This window comes from Schistocerca nitens, chromosome 1, assembly GCF_023898315.1.
Source record: "Schistocerca nitens isolate TAMUIC-IGC-003100 chromosome 1, iqSchNite1.1, whole genome shotgun sequence".
Taxonomy (NCBI): domain Eukaryota; kingdom Metazoa; phylum Arthropoda; class Insecta; order Orthoptera; family Acrididae; genus Schistocerca; species Schistocerca nitens.
Window position 1 is genome coordinate 151,066,173 of NC_064614.1, and position 20,717 is coordinate 151,086,889.

The window sequence follows — 20,717 nt, forward strand, 5'->3', positions numbered from 1 at the left end:
AGATTGGCGGGGTAATTATGGTCTGTGAAGGCCTCAGTGAGACATTAGGTTTATTCTGAGAGGAACTGCTAGTCACTACAGATGCATGGCCATGGTGGCTAGGCTGTATGGATAGGACTTCCTGGTACGGAATGAGAGGCAGCTGTCACAGTGCTGGTGGTTGATAAGTTTGATAAGGACAAAGGTACTGATGTAGTTGTCTTTGTGGTAGAGGTCAACAGCAAGGAAGGTGGCTTATTGGGTGGAGAAGAGTCAGGTAAAGAAATGGGTGAGAAGGTGTTGAGGTTCTGGTGGAATGTGGATAGGACATCCTCAGCCTCGATCCAGATCACGAAGATAATATCAGTGAATCTGAACCAGGTGAGGGGTTTGGGATTCTGGGTAGTTACAAAGGATTACTCTAGATGGCTCATGAATGGGCTGACATAGGATGATGCCATATGGCTGCAGATAGCCATAAACTGCATCTGTTTTAGGTGTTGCCTTTAAAGGAGAAGTATGGGTGGGTGAGGATATAGTTGGTCATGGCGACTAGGTTGGAGGTTGTATGTTTGGAATCCATCGGGCATTGGGAAAGGTAGTGTTCAGTAGTGGCAAGGCTATGGGAATTAGGGATGTTAGTGTAAAGGGAGGTGGCATCACTAGTGACAAGCAGGGCACTGTATGGTAGAAGAACAGGAACTGTGGAGAGCTGGCGGAGGAAATGGTTGGTATCTTTTATATAGGAGGGTAGGTTGCAGGTAATAAGCTGAAGGTGTTGGTCTACAAGAGCAAATATCTTCTCTGTGGGGCACAGGAACCAGTCACAATGGGGCGTCCTGAGTGGTTTGGTTTATGGATTTTAGGAAACATGTAGAAGGTAGCAGTGCGGGGAGTGGTAGGAATTAGGAGAGAGATGGACTCTGGAGAGAGGTTCTGGAATGGGCCTAAGGATTTGAGGAGAGGCTGGAGGTACTGCTGGATTTCTGGATTAACATCGCTTTGGCATGGTTTGTTGGTGGATAAATGAGACAGCTGGCAGAGTATCCTTGCGCTTCAAAACAGAAGTGGTGGAGCCTTTGTCAGCAGATCGGATTATAGGGTCAGGATCAGTTGTTAGATGGAGGATTGCAGTTGTTTGTGCAGATGAACATTATCTTGCATGTTGATGGGTTTGGGGAATGATAGTGAGGCAAGGTTTTAGGTTCTGGTAAGTTAACAGGGAGTACATAAAATGGAGACTGCATTATGCAGGGAAGATAGTCTGCAGTGGTTTTCCAATGCCTTCTGCAGTTCTGGAGGCCGCCACTAACATGGGATACAGATGCCTTTCACAGCCGCCCAATCTGGGTCAGACACTGCATGAGAAGTATAGTTTGGAAAATGAAAGACCCCTAGCCCTCGAAACCTAATAGCATCAGGGTCAGGAAAGAACAAGAGTTGGCCAAGGGTGGCCAGATAGAAAAGATAAAAGTGAGGAGCCTAGCATAAGTAAGTGGAAACAATGCCAGGACTCAGCTCGGGGCCCCATGGTCGCCAGCCACATACTCACTAGGTGTGAGTCCCTGAGGATTCTCTGGTTTCCTCTCGTTTTAAATCAGTATCTGGAGGTAAAATAGCCCCTCTTTTTGGATCTCCAGGGGGGACAACTTCAAAAGGAGGCAAAATATCAAAACAAGAATTGGTACCTGGAATGTTACAACTCTTCTACAAGCAGGAAAACTAGAAAACCTTAAACGAGAGATGTAAAAGAATCATATGGATCTCGTAGGAGTTGCTGAGGTAAGATGGTATGGAGTGGAGAGTTACAGTCAGATGAATATTTATTATACTCCTCAGAAGGAGAAGTAAAAGGAATGAATGGAGTAGGAATGGCTAAATGTGTGGAATATGTGGATTATGCAAATGACCAGGTCATTGATGTAAGGCTGAAAGGAGCACAAAAAGATATACTGATTGTCCAGGTATATATACCAACTTCAGAACATGATGACTAAATTGTAGAGGAAACGTACTATCTAATAGAGAGAATAATGGACAAAAATAAAAAATGCTGCAAAATAGTAATGGGAGACAGGAATGCCATTGTGGGAAAAGGGAAAGAGGGAAACATAGTAGGCAGTCGTGGTCTTGGAAAGAGAAATGATAGATTGTTTCCAGGGCTCTCAGGTGTCCAGCTGGATGCTATTGTTGAAGTCCCACGATATTTCGGTGAATAACCTTCACGCCATCATCAGGTGGTTCTGATGGAATGGTCTGTCTGCTCATTGTCGGTGTTATTTATGTCCGTCAGTTGGCCTTCGATTCCCTGCGCTGATAGTCCAATTGCGGCTGCTGACATTCCAATTCCGAGTGACGGCGCTCCTATTGCGGCCGCCGACAATCCGTTTGCAGGCACCGAGCCAGGTCCACACCATCCCCGGCGTCGCGCCGGTTGGTTGAAGATGCAAAATCCCGTGGAGTGTCCCTGGTGGTCATCGTGGAAAGATCTTGTGTTCACTTGAGGCGTGACTCCTTGATGGATCTAAGTAAGGGTTTCCATGCCTTGCTCAGTTGAAAACCTGTGTCTCGGTTTATGAGATTGTCCGTTATGCAAATTTCAATGGCCACCTTGAAGATGCTGTCCCAGTAGAAGCTGGTAGGGGCCAGAATCTTGGTCTCTGCGTATTTCACATTGTGTCCAGTTTCCAAGCAGTGTTCTGCCTAGGTGTGTGTGCCGTTTGTGTTCTTTGCAGCAGTCTTCAACTGTTCGGATTGTTTGACCGATGTGGGATTTGCCGCAACCACATGGAATATTATATACGCCCTCTTTCTTGAGGCCAAATCCGTCTTTCACCGTGCTCAGTAAGGTGCGTATCTTGGATGGTGGTCGGTAGACCGTGTCAATTTTGTGTTGTTTTAGCAGTCTCCCAATTTTTGACGTCAGGTTGCCTGCATACAGTAGAAAGGCAAGGCCTGGTTCATCATCTTTAGACTGTTCTTTATCTGGGTTTCTGCTGCATTTCCATCTTTCGAAGGCTGTCTGGATCTGTCGGCTACTGTACCCATTCTTGGGGAACACATTTTCTAGATGTTTAATTTCTTTGTGTAGATTGTGTTTGAAGTGTCGGCAGAAGTGCCAACACCGTGTTGTTTGAGGAAGCCGAAATGCACGGTATAAGCTCACGCAGGATGGCGTGAGGTCTGAAACAGGATACATAATGAATGCTATAAAGAAAAGTATGTAGCTTCTGGAATACTTAACTTTAATTCATAATTGTAGAACATCGCTCTTGACGATACAGAAGTATTATAGCAATTGAATACGGCGCCTTGCTAGGTCGTAGCAATTGACTTAGCTGAAGGCTATGCTAACTATCTTCTCGGCAAATGAGAAAGTCTTCGTCAGTGTCTGTTGCTAGCTACGTCGGCTGTACAACTGGGGCGAGTGCCAGGACGTCTCTCTAGACCTGCCGTGTGGTGGCGCTCGGTCTGCTATCACTGACAGTGGCGACACGCGGGTCCAACGTATACTAGCGGACCGCGGCTGATTTAAAGGCTACCACCTAGCAAGTGTGCTGTCTGGTGGTGACACCACATTCCTCCCCCACAAATCAGCGAACGGTGGTGTTATAAGGCTTCCGCCCGCCGTGGGGAGGACCCCATGTTGACGTATGCGACGAGGTGGGGAGCCTAACAACAGGCGAGGCTGTGCCACCCGCACCCTGCCATTCGGACCGAGGGGAGCTAGGAAACGCCTGAAAACCTAGTCCAGGGTGCACGCCAACATGCGGTGTATGCGCCCGTAAAGAGACAGGAGGGGCCGAAGATTCGACCTCCATCGCGTCGGGGTACCCGACGGGCGAAGACGACATCTGGTCCAGAGCGGGCAAGAGGTCCATGTCGGAGGACAGCTGGTCACAGGAAGCGATCGGTGGCGCGTGACCCAGGGAGGCGCTGGGCGGCTGCAGCGAAGCGTCCACTGCGGGCGTCGCCGGCGGGAGAACAGGCGGCGGCGCGTCGCCATGGGGCAAAATGGAAGGCAGCGTCGGTAACACCTGGGGATGAGGCGAGCCAGTAGATGGGTCCCCAGGGCGCTGACCGGACGGCACCGTCGCTGAAAGCAGACGGGGAGCGGCAGAACCCGTGCGACGACAGAGGTGCAGCTGATTGAGATGCCGACGCACCTCACCAGAGGCCCCCAAAACCAGACACATAGCGGGGCTGAGGCAGCGAAGAATGCGCCCTGCGAGCCAACGCCGTGAACCTCGATAGTTGCGATAGAATACAACGTCGCCTGGAGCAAAAGCAGGTGGCTGCCGCTGCACAGGAACCTGATGCGGCAGATGCAGCAAAGACATCAAGGTTCGATGAGGACGACCGTGGAGCAACTCAGCCGGCGAGCGACCATCACGGGGCTGAGAGCGATACGAAGACAAAAAGAGCAATAACGCGTCCTCCCGAGAATGCGACTCTTTCAACTTCAACATCTGGGACTTGAAAGTCCGGACCAATCGTTCAGCGGCATCGTTTGACTGAGGCGAAAACGGCGCGGAAGTCAGATGTTGAATACCATTGGCCTTGCAGAATGACTGAAATTCTGCGGACATGAATTGTGGGCCATTGTCGGAAACAATAGTCTGTGGAAGACCTTCAATACAAAAGATAGCGGATAACGCTTGGATGGTTGTTGATGACCATCGAGCATTCCAGAATGGACCAACAAAATCGATGTGCAAGCGTTGCCAAGGGGAAGTGGCTTTCGGCCATGCAAAGAAGTTCCGCGGCGGTGCGGATTGTTGTTCGGCACACGCCATGCAAGAAGAGCACATATGCGTAATCGCAGCATCGATTCCAAACCAAGTACAGTGCTGACGAGCAAGTTGTTTCGTTCGCACTATACCCCAATGTCCTTGGTGGAGAAGCTGTAAGACAGAGGACTGTAACGAACTTGGGACCACGACCCTGGACTGATCATTATCAGAACGCAACAGCAAAACACCATGTCGAACAAAAAATTTCTCCTTGTGAGCAAAAAATCGGCGAACCAACGGATCCTTGATCCGTGACTTTGACAAGGGCCATTGAGTAGCAACAAAACGCAAAACGGTAGCAAGGACAGGGTCAGCAGCTGTGGCTGTGGCTACACGACGAAAATCAATCGGAAACGATTCGACCACGTCATTGGTTTCCGAATCAATGAACATACAAGCAAGTTCGGAAGAATCAAATGCTCTATCCTCAGCAACAGGCAAACGGGACAACGCATCGGCGTTTCCATGCTTAGCAGTGGACCGATACAAGATATCGTAGCGGTACTGCGAGAGGAAAATAGACCAGCGAATGAATTTCTGCGCTGTACGTGGAGGTACAGGCTATTTCTGCGCTGTACGTGGAGGTACAGGCTTCTTCGGATGAAAAAGCGATGTCAAAGGTTTGTGGTCTGTGATGACGGTAAAGTGACGACCATACAAGAAATCATGAAACTTAGTAACACCAAATACGAGAGCCAATGCTTCTTTCTCGATCTGTGAATAATTTCTTTGCGCAGACGAGAGCAATTTGGACGCAAAGGCAATAGGGCGATCATGCGATCCATCTTTGTGCGCAAGCACAGCACCGATCCCGAAATCCGATGCATCTACCATCAACAGAAGGGGTTTCCGGGGATCGAATGGCGTAAGGCAAGTATTAGAAAGCAACGCCGATTTCAACTGGCGAAAGGTGCGTTCGCATTCCGTCGTCCAAACGAACGGAACACCCTTACGGCGTAAGCGATGAAGCGGAGCTGAAATGGTAGAGGCATGTGGAACAAATTTAGTATAATAATTAAGTTTTCCCAGCACACTCTGTAGCTGCTTCAAATTCTGCGGCGAAGGCAAGTCTTGTATGGCACGGAGGTGCTCTGGACTGGGCTGTATGCCTTGAGCATTGATTACATGTCCCAAATATGGTAAGTCACGAGCAAAAAACACACATTTGTCCTTCCGCAAGCGAAGACCATTTTGTCGCAAGACCTGAAATAATGTTCTGAGATTGGCTAAATGTTCGTCTTCTGTCTTTCCGGAGATCACAATATCGTCCAGATAGTTTGCTGCAGTAGGGACCGACGCACAAACAGTTTGCAGATATTGCTGAAACAATGCAGGGGCGGATGCACACCCGAATGGCAGTCTTTTGAAGCGATACAAACCAAGATGTGTGTTAACCACCAAGACGCGCTGGGATTCGTCATCCACTGGTATTTGCAAGTACACATCTGCTAGGTCCAATTTCGAAAAATATTTACCTGGGCACAGTTTGTCAAAAAGATCTTCCGGGCAGGGTAAAGGAAAAGTTGCAATCACTAGTTGTGGATTCACTGTTGCCTTGAAGTCCACGCAAAGTCTCAATTTTCCGGAAGGTTTTGGCAAAATTACTAAGGGTGATGCCCAGAGAGTAGCTTGCACACGTTCAATTACACCCTGTGATTCCAAATCGTGTAATGTTCTTGCGACCTCATCACGCAATGCATGGGGAACATTGCGCGCTCTGAAAAATTTCGGTTGCGCGTTGACTTTCAGTTCCAAATGTGCTTCATAGTTCTTAGCGCAACCTAGGCCCGGTACAAAAATGTTTGCAAATTCTTTACATAGCCGAGAAACACAGGCTGAAGGCACAGTCTGGTTCACTGAGAGGACCTGATTGACTATGGACAAGTTAAACAACTGAAATAAATCCAAACCAAACAAGTTCACTGCAGAAGAAGAACGAAGGACGTAAAATGACACAAGTTTTGTTTGTCTCTTGTATGTTGCAAGAAGGCTGCACTGTCCTAACACAGGGATATTCTGACCTGAATATGTAGTTACCGTAACATTTGCGGCACGCAAGGGAGGTGTGCCCAGTTGTTTGTACGTGTCTTTATTGATCAATGAAACTGCAGCTCCGGTATCGAGCTGGAATGGTATTACGTGGCCATGAATGTCCAAATCTACAAAAAGTTTATTGTCCTGCTGACGACAAGAGCGACTGTCTCGTGCAACGTGAACAGACACTGGTACAGAATCACTTGCTAATTGACGTGATTTCCGGCGACGTCGACGCACACTTTTTGTGGGACGAACACAGTCACTGTTAGAGAGATTGGCACTGGGCGGAGTGGAATTAACTACATGAATGTCCATGGGCGAAGATTCACGAGCCCGAGTATTCTTGGTTCGATTCCGGCGCGAAGCAAAGGGCCTGGAATGGTTGGTAGTGTCCGATCTAAGCTTCTTCTGGCAAACATTATGAACATGTCCTTTTCTATTACAGAAAAAGCAAATAGCTTGGCGTTACAGGCAATTCTCACGCGAATGTCTAGTAGCACACCGCGGGCATGATTTTATCACTGCATTTGCGTGCTTACGCGGCACACGTTCTGCGCGGACGGGCGCGAGGGCAGTTTACTGTTCCGTGCAGCTCGCCCGGCGGGCCGGTTAACGTGACACACTGCTGGCGAAGTTGCAAATGATTCCTGAGCAAAGTCAAGTGTGTCGGGATTGACTAGTTTCAAAATTTGCTCCCGTATACGAACATCAGAAACGTTCTGTGCAATTGTATCACACACCATAGTATCTGAATAAGGGAGTCCACATTCACACTCAAAAGCACAATCCCTAGTAAGGCCTCGTAAAGTTGCAACCCACTCCCTATTAGTCTGACCGGCCGTACGTTTTGTACGAAAGAACGTATACCTTTTTGCAACTACATTGACTGATTCCTTGAAATATGCATCTAATGCCGACAAAATTTCATTGTAGGACAGAGTTGCTACGTCGTGTCGGGGAAACAATTTCACTATCACACGGTATGTGTGCACGCCGACACAAGACAATAAGTGAGGCTGCCGCTCATTACCTTGAATTCTGTAGGCGGCGAGATGGAATCCAAATTGGCGTGACCACTCCGTCCAGCTTTCCATCGCCTCATTGAATTGTCGAAAAGGCGGTGCAACTGCGTGTTGTGGCTGCGGTAGAGGTGGAGCGGCGGCGGCCGCATCGGTTTGCATCGCACGTTGACCCTGGACGAGCTGTCCAAGGGCATCCAATAAGGCCTGCGTCTGCTGATTCTGCAAGCGATAAAATTCGGACAGTACATCTGGAGATTGTGGCGAAGCCATGACACAAGTAAATTAGTGCAATACGAACGCGAAATCCTCTTTTAAGCCTCGTCGCCAATATGAAGTGTCGGCAGAAGTGCCAACACCGTGTTGTTTGAGGAAGCCGAAATGCACGGTATAAGCTCACGCAGGATGGCGTGAGGTCTGAAACAGGATACGTAATGAATGCTATAAAGAAAAGTACGTAGCTTCTGGAATACTTAACTTTAATTCATAATTGTAGAACATCGCTCTTGATGATACAGAAGTATTATAGCAATTGAATACGGCGCCTTGCTAGGTCGTAGCAATTGACTTAGCTGAAGGCTATGCTAACTATCTTCTCGGCAAATGAGAAAGTCTTCATCAGTGTCTGTTGCTAGCTACGTCGGCTGTACAACTGGGGCGAGTGCCAGGACGTCTCTCTAGACCTGCCGTGTGGTGGCGCTCGGTCTGCTATCACTGACAGTGGCGACACGCGGGTCCGACGTATACTAGCGGACCGCGGCCGATTTAAAGGCTACCACCTAGCAAGTGTGGTGTCTGGCGGTGACACCACAGTGTTCATCCGATATCGGGTATGCCCTGTGAACCAGTGTGTTGAGTATCCCGTTGAGTTGTGCAGGATGGTGGGAACTCGAGGCATGTAAATATAAGTCCGTATGTGTAAGCTTGCAGTACGCGCTATGACCCAGTGTGCCATTAGTTCTCCGCTCTACAAGTACATCAAGAAAGGGTAATTTCCCTTCCTTCTCGATTTCAGTGGTGAACCGTATGTTCTCGTGGACTGAATTTACACGTTCTAAAAATGTCTGCAGCTGATCAGGTTCATGGGGCCAAATGACAAACGTGTCATCCACATATTGGAAAAAACACAGGTTTCTGATCGGCCGCTTGTAGTGTGCGGGACCTGTGTGAAGAGTGACACGACATCAAAGCTAACCATGATGTCAGTTTCTCGTAGGATCAGCTCCTTAAGACGACAAACGAAGTCCGCTGAGTTCCGAATATGGTGCTTGCACTTTCCCACATACGGTCACCTGATGATGGCGGAAAGGTTATTCGCCGAAATATCTTGGGACTTCAATGATTGGATCCAGCTGAACACCCGACAGCCCTGGAAACAACACATACACTGGGAAAACCTCTGATCATATATAAATGATAGAGGTGATTGGCTAATTGACTTCTGCAGGGAAAGGCAGCTGATATTGGCAAATACATGGTTCAAGAATCACAAGAGGAGGCTCTGCACTTGGAAATCACCAGGGGATAAATACAGAAACCAAATTGATTTTATACTGGTAGAAGAAAGATACAGGAATGGAATCAAGAAGGTGCACACATTACCAGGTGCAGATATTAATAGTGACCACAACTTATTTATGGCAGAAATAGAAATAAGAATGAAAGAACTGAAGAAGGCGACAATGGTGAAGAAGTGGGATCTAGAGTAGATAAGATCCAACAAAGAACAAATTAAAGAAATGCTGTCATGTGAGTTTCTAAACACATTACGAGACAAAGAACCACCTGACAATGCCAACGAGTACTGGAATATGCTGAAAGAAGGAATCATTAAAGCAGGACAGCAAAATAGAGGATATGTAAAAGGGAAAAGAGCAAAAGAAGAAAACATGGGTCACACAAGATCTGATTTCCAAGATGGAGGAGAAAAGAACATTTAAAAACAAGAACACTGAAGATGCAAGGAAGATGTACTGAAGGTTAAATACTGAAATGCAAAGAGAAACAGAGCAGGCTAGGAAAAAATGGCTAAAAGAGATATGTGATGCAATTGAAGAACTGGACAGGAAGGGAAGATATGACTTACTATACAACAGAGTAAAGACTATGACATGGGATCAAAATAGAGCAGGAAGTGCTACTATGGAAATTTTGAGTAAAGGCAAAGAGGTAGTGTACAAAGATCTTGACGATGTCCTCCAGAGATGGGAAGAATATCTAAAAGAGCTATATGACACGGATTGCAAACCAGAAACTCTGGAACTTGAATTGCTCAACAGTGTAAGCGATGACGATAAAGGACCAACCATCATAATGGAAGAAGTAAAGTCTGCTGTAGCTGCAATGAAAAATGGCAAAGTAGAAGGTACAGATATGATACCAGAATAAATATTAAAATGCTTGAACCAAGATGGAATAAGAAAAATATTGAGGTTATGTGATAAAATATATGACAGTGGTGAATGGCCTTGAGGACTTTCTGACAACAGTAATGATTCCATTACCAAAAAAACAAGGAACCAAGAAATGCAGTGAGCACAGGACAATCAGTCTCATTTCACATGCAGCCAAAGTGATGTTAAGAATAATTAATAAGAGACTTGAAAAAGTAATGGAGGAGAATCTTGGCAAGGAGCAGTTTGGCTTTAGACGGAATACGGTCACCAGAGATGCAATAGGGCTCCTACAAATCTTGGGAGAAAGGTTTATTGAAAAATGAAGAGATCTATGCATGTGCTTCATCAATCTAGAAAAAGCATTTGACAATGTGGCTTGGGACAAGCTGGCGACTATAATGAGGGAAAAGAGAGTGGACTGGAAAACCAGAAGACTTGTAAACCCTTTATATCTTAATCAAAAAACCTCGGTTAAAGTGAGAGGATAAAGTACAAACTGGATCGGACTAAGACAGGGATGCTATCACCTACCCTTTTCGACCTCTACTTGGAAAATATGATTGACCAATGCTTATTAGATGACAAAGGAGTAGAAATTGGAGGAAGTAGAGTAGGGTGTTAGAGGTTTGCTGATGACATGGTCCTTCCTGCCACAGGGGAAAAAGAATTACAGGATTTAGTGGACACCATTGAAGCTAACTGAAAAAATTATGGAGTAGAAATTAACACAAAGAAAACAAAAGTATTGGCACTAGGAGGAAATAAAGAAATAAAATTTATACTGAATGGAGAAATATTAGAACAGTTGCAAAATTTTAAGTACCTTGGAAGCAGGATAGACACTGATTGGAAGAGCAGCACAGAAATTAAAACAAGGATAGCAATGACAAAAGAGGCATTTTATAAGAAAAGGAGAATTTTCTGCAGCAGTCTGGGCAGAGAACTCAGGAAAAGACTCATAAAATGTCTTGTATGGGGGTGTTCTCCTGTATGGCGCTGAAGCATGGACTTTGAGGAAGAAAGACGGAAAAAGGCTGGAGGCTTTTGAGATGTGGACACGGCGGAGGATGGAAAGAATAAGTTGGATGGACAGAGTAAAAAATGAAGAGGTACTGAGAAGAGTGGGAGAGAAAAGACAGTTATTAGATGTAATAAAAAGAAGAAAAAGAAGCTGGATTGGGCATATGTTAAGAAAGAATGACGGACTGACAAAAAAAAAAAAATTTAGGAGATTATGTAGAAGGGAAAAGGAAGCAAAGAAGGAAGAGATTTCAGATACTGGATGACGTGATGGATGCTAAAACATAGAGCAGCCTTAAGAAGGAAGCAATGGATTGCAGAAAATGGAGAGGCAAAGGACCTGCTAATATAGCAGAAAACTGATGGTGATGATAACAGGGAGTGATTTTGGGGGCAGTGGGTGTGGATTGTGGCTGGGTGAAGGAGTGAACTGAGTCAGGCAGGATTGTACATTGGTCTTTGATTGAGTCTGACTGGTAGGGGTGGTGACAAAAAAGTGTTTCCACTGTAGGGACCGCGAGAATGAGAGGTCTTTAAGAAGTCCAGCATGATCGAATTTTGGAGTGGGGTAAAAGGTAAGGTGTTTGGAAAGACATACTCCCACTTACAAATTAGTAATAGACGGAAAGTCATCGAGTAAAACAGAATGATATCTGGGGTTCCCCAAGGTAGTGTCATAAGCCCTCTGCTGTTCCTTATGTATATAAACAATTTAGGAGGCAATCTGAGCCACTGTCTTAAGTCATTTGCAAATGATGCTGTCATTTATCGTCTAGTAAACTCATCAGAAAATCAAAACAAATTGCAAAAAAATTTAGAAAAGATACCTAAATGGTGCAAAAATTGGCAATTAACCCTAAATAATGAAAAGTTTGTGGTCATTCACATGACTGCTAAAAGGAATCCGTTAAACTTCAGTTAAACGATAACTCAATCTAATCTAAAGGCCGTAAATTTAACTAAATACTCTTGAAAGTTGCCATCCTTCTCATATCATACATTCCCTCCCATATGGCCTAGGCATTTGAGGCAAAGCTATTTGTTCAGATGCAGACTCTTTACACCAATACACCACCATTTTCACCTCAGCCATCACTGGACATAATTACCCCACCTGCCTAGTTCGAAAGCAGATTTCCCAGGCCGTCACATCCAATCCTTGTAGTGCTGGCCCCTCCAAAAACAACTTCGGAGCACACCACTGGTCACTCAGTATTATCCTCGTCTGTAATGTATTAATCATTACTTCGACAAGGCCATGACTTCCTACAGTCATGCTCTGAAATGACATACATTCTGTCTGAGAGTTTGCCCACCACACCTAGAATACCTTTCCGTTGCCCTCCCAATCTCCGGGTTATTTTTGTCAGACCCTATACTCCTTCTACACACATCTCCCTTCCCTGTGATACCTCCCCCTGTGACCATCCTCATTGCAAGATTTGCCCTATGCACCCCCTCCTACCACCAGCTATACCAGCCCCTGTAAGTGGCAAAACATATACTATCAAAGGTAGAGCCACCTGTGAAACGACAAGTTATATCCCAGCTGTTATGTAAACACTGTTCGGCCTTATACGTCAGCATGAATATCACCAAATTATCAATGGGCTGATTGCGCATAGGCGGACTGTGTATTCTGGCAACATGAAATATGTTGCAGAGCATACTCTACATGACAGTCGTGACCTCAGTGCCTATTTCATCACACACGCCATCTGGTTTCTTACCCCATACACCAGTTTCTTAGAACTCAGCAGGTGGGAACTATCGCTACAACATGTCCTTGGTTTTCGCCACCCACCTGGTTTTAATTTACGTTAGTGTCTTCCATCTGAGCATTTCTTCACAGTAACTACACCTTCCTTCACTCTGTTTTAGTTTCCTATGGCTTTAATTTTCTTACCTGTGTATTTTTTGCTGCCCCCTCCCATCTCTGTTATGTACAATGCACTTAGCTTTTTACTCTTATTAACTCGTGCACAATGTTAAGCTATAATCTATGTCTTGCATATTACGCTATCTTCCACATTAAAGCTCTTAGGTTTTCAAATCTTGTCAGGTGCAGTCCCCAACAATCAGTCTTTCCTTCTCATCCTGTCTGGAGAGTCTCCCCTGACCTGTGGTTCTATCCCTTTTCTTAGACCTGTCCAGTCCTTTTCCTTCACCCCTCTTCCTTCCCCATCAAACCTTCTGCCTGAAGAAGGAGCAAATGGCTCCGAAAGCTTGCCTAATCATAACCTTCTCTCATGTGTGTGTTCTGCCGCTGCTTGGTGAGTAGATTTTTTATCTATCCAATGGTCAGAAATTGATTGCTTTTGTTGTTACAACTAAATACCTAGAATTACATTATGAACAATTTAAATTGGAAGGAACACACAGAAAATGTTGCGGGGAAGACAAACCAAAGACTGCACTTTATTGGCAGAACACTCATAAAATGTAACAGATCTACTAAAGAGTTTGCCTGCACTCTGCTTGTCCATTCTCTTTTGGAGTACTGCTGCATGGTGTAGAATCCTTTGCAGATAGGATTAACACTGTACATTGAGAAAGTTCAGAGTTGTGCAGCAAATTTTGTATTATGACGAAATAGGGGAGAGAGTGTCAGGGACATGACACAGAATGTAGGATAGACACCATTAAAACAAAGGCATTTTTCTGTGCAGTGGGATCTTCCCAAGAAATTTCAATCACACACTTTCTCTTCCAAGTGCAAAAATATTTTGTTGGCACCAAGCTATGTAGAGAGAAATGATCATCATAATAAAATAAGGAAAATCAGAGCTCGCACAGAAAGATATAGGTGTTCGTTTTGTCCATGCACTGTTTGAGAGTGGCAGGCACTTAAAGTGTGATTTGCAGGAAAAAAAAAAAGACACCTACCACAGTGAAGCCAATCCAATAGGATCTCCAGCCTGTCCTCAAATCCTTAGGTCCATGCCAGTAATTCTCCCCAGTGTCCCCACATTCCTACCTTCTGCATGCTTCCTAAAGTCCATAAACCCAACCACTCAGGACTCCCCATTGTGGCCGGTTATTGTGCCCCCAATGAGAGAATCTCTGCTCTTCTAGACCAACACCTTCAGCCTATTACCCGCAACCTACCCTCCCCCTATATAAAAGATATCAACCATTTCATCCACCAACTCTCCATAGTTCCTGTTCCTTTACCAAATGGTGCCCTGCTTATCACTATTGATACCACCTCCCTTTACACTAACATATCTAATTCCCATAGCCTTGCCACTACTGAACTCTACTTTTCCCAGTGCCCGATGGATTCCAAAGCTATAACCTCAAACCTAATCCCCATGACCAATTACAACCTCACCCACACTTACTTCTCCTTTGAAGGCAATACCTACAAACAAATATGGACTATGGCTGTGCGCACCCACATTGCACCATCCTATGCCGACCTAGTCATGGGCCATCTAGAGGAAGATGAGCGCTCTCCTCATGACTCAGTACCACATAGGACTGGAGCGACTGAATCACATTCTGAGCCATAGTTGCGACTACCCCTTGCCATGCCCTGAAATGAGGAATGTCCTACCCACTATCCTTCCCACCCCCCCTCACTAGTAATCCCATGCACACGGAACCTACAGAGTATCCTTGTCCATCCCCACATAACTCCTGCCCCCCAAAGCCCTTGCCTCATGGCTCATACCCCTGTAATATACCTAGATGCAAGGCCTGTCCCATACATCCACCCACCTCCACCTACTCCAGTCTGGTCAGAAGCATCACCTAACGCATCAGAGGCAGGGATACTTGTGAAACAAGTCATGTGATCTACAAGCTAAGCTAAACCAGTGTACTGTGTTCTAACAAGGTGTCTTGTCTGCATGAATGGCCACCATCAAACTGACCAAGAAGCAGCTGGACCACACAGTTGCTGAGCACACTGCATACACGACATTCTTACTTTCAGTGACTGCTTCACAGCCTGTGCCATGTGGATCCTTCCCAACCAACACCAGCTCTTCTGAACTCTGCAGATTGGAATTCTCCCTAAAATATATCCTACATTCCCGTAACCATCCTGCCTCAACCTTCATTAGTTATTGTCATTATCCACCTATCCCCTTCTGTGTTCCCATTCCACCACTACACAGCCTCTATTCCACCAATACAACCACAATCTTTTTACTTCTTTATTCCCCCGCCCCCCCCCCCCTCCACCCACTCTCTTTCTAACTTCCTGAGTGCACCTAGCTGCCCTACCTTCTCCCTACCGTGTGCCTGTATGCTCCCACAAACAGCAGTTTACCATCCCACCCCCTTCCTGCCCCGAGCCGTCCCCTTATCCCCAACACCCAGTTCCTTCTCCCATCATGCACTGTTGCTCATAGGCTGGCCTTGGCAGCCAGATACTGTGGTTATGTGTATGTGAGTTGTGTTTGTGCGAGTGTCTGTTGTCTATTCTGATGAAGGCCTGTTTGGCCGAAAGCTTTATTTGACAGTCTTTTTGTTGTGCCTATCTGCGACTGCATCTCCACTGTATGGTGAATAGCAACTGTTCTTTTCATAATATTTTTATTATTTCATCCCGGGTTTTCCTCTCATAAACACCCAAAATACAGCACTGTTCAGCTGATTCAGTTATATCAGTGACATCTGTATGATGCAAGCAGAAAATGTCACATCACGTTTCTTATTACTGAATATCATATTATTTGAATATGAAACTGTGTTTTAGCAGGTTTAGTTACACACACACACACACACACACACACACACACACACACACACACACCTTTTTGTGCTGAAGACAGCCTTATTGTGGAGTAATGAATGTCATTTTTCTATCTGGTATTATAATTACGTATGTAACTGTTCTTTTGGAACTGTAGTGGATTATTTACAACAAACTTCATGAGGGAAGAAATATATTGTGAAGCAGTAGTCAGAATATCCAGTTCCTTAAACAGATGTCTACAAGATGGTCATGGATGAGCACCTCATATTATTCTTAAAGCAAGTTTTGAGCAATGAAAACTTTCTTTTTTAAAAAGAGTTACCCCAGAATGTTATTTCATATGACATTATGAAATTAAAATATGCAGAATATGTCAACTTTCTGATTTCTCCTTCCCCTGATTTGAAATGATTCTTAGTGCAAATGTGGCAGTCTTAAGTCATTTCAGGAGTTCCAAAATGTGTTTTTTCCAATTAAAATTATCATCAATGTAGACCCCTAAGAATTTTGAAGTATCCACTTTGTTTATTCTTTCCTAACCATGCGTTAAACTTATCATTGGTGTAAACCCCTAGATGTACAGGCCTGACTATGTTGTGTCTTTTTAAAATTTAGGGTGAGACCATTTTCAAAAAAACAATTATTGATGGTTTTAAGAACACTGTTTACCATTTCTTCTGTTTCTGTATGTATGCTTGGATTGATTACAATACTAATGTCATCTACAAAAAGAATTAATTCTGCTTATTGTATATTAGGCAGAAGATTGTTTACTTTTATGAAGAACAGTAGTGGACATAAGATTTATGATGCCATTTTATGTTTTTCCCAGGTATGCCAAAATTCTTGGAGCCGAAGTTTAAGTTTACCCTTGTCCTATGGGATGCCTGTGAACGGGAGATTTCAGCTTCAGTCACAGGCGAAGAAGCTGAGAAATTTCTGAGTGAGTATTTTGTTTATTTTCATGTAATTAATGCTGATTATTAAAATCAGTGTTCTCTGTCATGTAGTTCCACATCGTGCTTGTGCGAAATGAATCTGCATTTCCATCTGGTGTAAAGTAATAAATAATAAGACTGCTATACTTGTACAGTTGCTTTGCAACTAAGCTTGCAAGGAAATCCACACGACATGAACCAAATGAACTGATGCACTGGTTAAGACACTGGATTTCCATTTTGACTGGTGGAGTCAAAATACCCGTATGATCTTCTGATTAGGGTTTGAAAGTGCTTCCCAAAAGCAATTGAACAGACAATTCATTCAGTGAGGTCACAACCATTTCAGTTCACTTTCCGCGTCCAACAGTCACATTAATGTGACCATCTATCCAAAGTCTCAGTAGCCACATTTTGAAATGCCGACATGCTGGAAGAGTTTCATTGAGGTTCTGGAAGGTACAGGGAGCCATGACAACTCCAGTGCTATGGCCAGCTGCTCTCTGTTTCAAATCATCAAATTGATGAACTCTGATCATTCTTTGTTCCTCTCATGTCATACTTTAATATTACAACTCTGATGGATTTCAATAAAAAAAAATAGAAATTATTTTTGGAGATAAAAGAAGCAGATGCTGTATCTCAGACATCCTCTTAGGGGGTATTAATAAGGGAGAGTTGGAAAGCTATACCTAAGTTACAATGTGGAAACAAAGTGCAGCACACGGCTGGAGCACAGCGTCAGCCACACATGTGCCTTACTTTTTTATCAGTATCATCTTCTTCCTCAAAAGGACACTGTTTATTCCAGGAAACTTGAGAAGATGGTTTTCATTATGGCTGTTATCAATCCATGAGGAGTCCCACTTGTAATATATTATAAAGAATAGGAAAAAGAATATTAAAAATACAATAGTGGTACAGTTGGCACCCTCTAGAAGGGAACTAACCTGCTTGTGACTGAACAGTGAAGGAGAGTACAATGACTGTATACATACACTACGTGATCAGAAGTATCTGGACACCCCCTAAAACATATGTTTTTCATATTAGGTGCGTTGTGCTGTCACCTACTCCCAGGTATTCCATATCAGCGACCTCAGTAGTCATTAGACATCGTGAGAGGGCAGAATGGGGCGCTCCGCGGAACTCGTGGACTTCGAACGAGGTCAGGTGCTTGGGTGTCACTTGTGTTATACATCTGCACATGAGATTTCTACACTCATAAACATCCCTAGATCCGTTTTTTCTGATGTGATAGTGAAGTGGATACGTGAAGGGACACATACAGCACAAAGGCGTGCAGGATGACCTCGTCTGTTGGCTGACAGAGACCACGGAAGGTTGAAGAGGGTCTTAATGTGTAACAGGCAGACATCTATCCAGACCATCACACAGGAATTCCAAACTGCATCGGGATCCACTGCAAGTACTATGACAGGTAGGCGGGAAGTGCGAAAACTTGGATTTCATGGTCGAGCGGCTGCTCATAAACCACACATCATGCCGATAAATGCCAAATGACGGCTCCCTTGGTGTAAGGAGCATAAACGTTGGACGATTGAACAGTGGAAAAATTTTGTGTGGAGTGGCGAATCACAGTACACAGTGTGGCGATCCGATGTCAAAGTGTGGGTATGGCGAATGCTCGGTGAACGTCATCTGCCAGTGTAGTGCCAACAGTAAAATTCGGAGACAGTGATGTTATGACGTGGTTGTGTTTTTCATGTAGGAGGCTTACATACCTTGTTGTTTCGCATGGCACTATCAGAGCACAGGCGTGTATTGATGTTTTAAGCACCTTCTTGCTTCCCACTGTTGAAGAGCGATTCGGGGATGGCAATTGCCTCTTTCAGCACGATCGAGCACCTGTTCATAATGCATGGCCTGTGGCAAAGTGGTTACACGGCAATAACATCCCTGTAATGGATTGGGCTGCACAGAGTGCTGACCTGAATCATATAGAACACCTTTGACATGTTTTGGAACGCCGACTTCATGCCAGGCCTCACCGACCGACATCAGTACCTCTGGTCAGTGCGTCATTCCTTGAAGAATGGGCTGCCATTCCCTAAGCAACTTTCCAGCACTTGATTGAACGTATGCTTGTGAGAGTGGAAGCTGTCATCAAGGCTAAGGGTGGGCAATCACCATATTGAATTCCAGCATTACCAATGGAAGTTGCCATGAGCTTGCAAGTCATTTTCAGCCAGATGTTGGGATACTTTTGATCACATAGTGTAAGCAAGCTCTCTCCTTGACCTGTAGTTCTGCCTTGATTAATTGTTGTGTCATTTTACCTGTCTGTTAGATTAATTGTCAGTGAATAGATGTCCTCAAGCTCTTGTAACTTCAGATGCACGTTCCAGTCATATTAATGTGATCATCTGTTAAAAAACTAGGTAATGACCTCATGAAATGCAGATGTGCGGTAAGAGAGTGATTGAGGTTCTGGAAGATACCGACAGGTATACCGAGCGAGGTGGCGCAGTGGTTAGCACACTGGACTCGCATTCGGGAGGACGACGGTTCAATCCCGTCTCCAGCCATCCTGATTTAGGTTTTCCGTGATTTCCCTAAATCGTTTCAGGCAAATGCCGGGATGGTTCCTTTGAAAGGGCGCGGCCGATTTCCTTCCCAATCCTTCCCTAACCCGAGCTTGCGCTCCGTCTCTAATGACCTCGTTGTCGACGGGACGTTAAACACTAACCACCACCACCACCGACAGGTATCTGAAGCCATGTCAGTTATGGTGCCATGGCCAGATGGTTGCACCAGGTTTCACAGTTGAGGCTGTGTGGTGTGAACAGCCCGTTTGAGGTAGTCTGACAGATTCTTGATTGGTGTTAGATCTGGGATTGGGGGGGGGGGGGGGGCGTAAGTATCCAAGGGAGCATGGCAAACTCATCCTGGTGCTCATCGAACCACACACATACAGTGTGAGCTGTGTGACATGTTGCATTGTCCTGCTGGTGGATGCCATCATGCTGACTAAAAACAAATTGCATGTAGGGATGAATATGGTCCCCAAGGACAGATCCATACTTATGTTGATCCATTGTACCTTCCAGAATGACGAGATCACCCATGGAATGCCACTATTCCCCGGACTGTAATGCTCATTCCTCTGACCTGGACCCTTCCGACAATTCCTGCAGGGCTGTACACACCAAAGGCCATCAGTCCAGCACAGCATAAAATGTGATTCCTATGGAAACGTCACCTATCGCCACTTGGTTGACATCCAGCTACATTACAGGCATGCAAATTCCAGCCCTCGTCGCCAATGAACAGCAGTCAGCATGGGTGCATGAATCAAAGTCCTACTGCAGAGGCCAATACACGGCAACATTCACTGAATGATCATTGCGGAGAGATTGTTTGTAGCCCCTTAGTTCATGTGGATGGTTAGTTGCTCTGCAGTTGCACATTTATTCACCCACACACATCTGTGCAGCTGTCATTCACCCTATCATCAACGACCCGTGGTCGACTACAGTTGTCTCAGCACCAGTTTTGGATAGTGGCATTTTGTAGTGTGTGGTATACTTTAATGAAGGTGGCAAGTGAACATTTTGGAAACTCAGCCATTTCAAAAATGCTTCCACCCCTGGTCCAAAAGCTGATAATCATCCCGTTTTGCACATAAGATAAATTACTCCGTTTCTGTTGTCCGACAATGACTGCACTGTTTTCCACATCCCCAGACAACTGTTTTCCACATCCCCAGACACCTTATATACCGTCTACTACTAGTGCTGCCACCTGCCATCTGTGAGTGGTTATTGCACGTTGACATATAACAAAGGCAGTGATAACATTAATGT

General features: G+C 45.0%; 1 protein-coding gene across 4 annotated transcripts in view; it reads left to right on the forward strand.

Annotated features, from left to right (window-relative positions):
- LOC126243676 (uncharacterized) overlaps positions 1-20,717 on the forward strand; it is a 226,470-nt gene that overhangs the window by 166,845 nt on the left and 38,908 nt on the right. For all 4 annotated transcript variants that reach the window (XM_049948180.1, XM_049948181.1, XM_049948178.1 and 1 more), the window contains one exon: positions 16,785-16,895. In XM_049948180.1, coding sequence (XP_049804137.1) covers positions 16,785-16,895 — 111 coding nt within the window. The remainder of the gene's footprint in view (positions 1-16,784; positions 16,896-20,717) is intronic.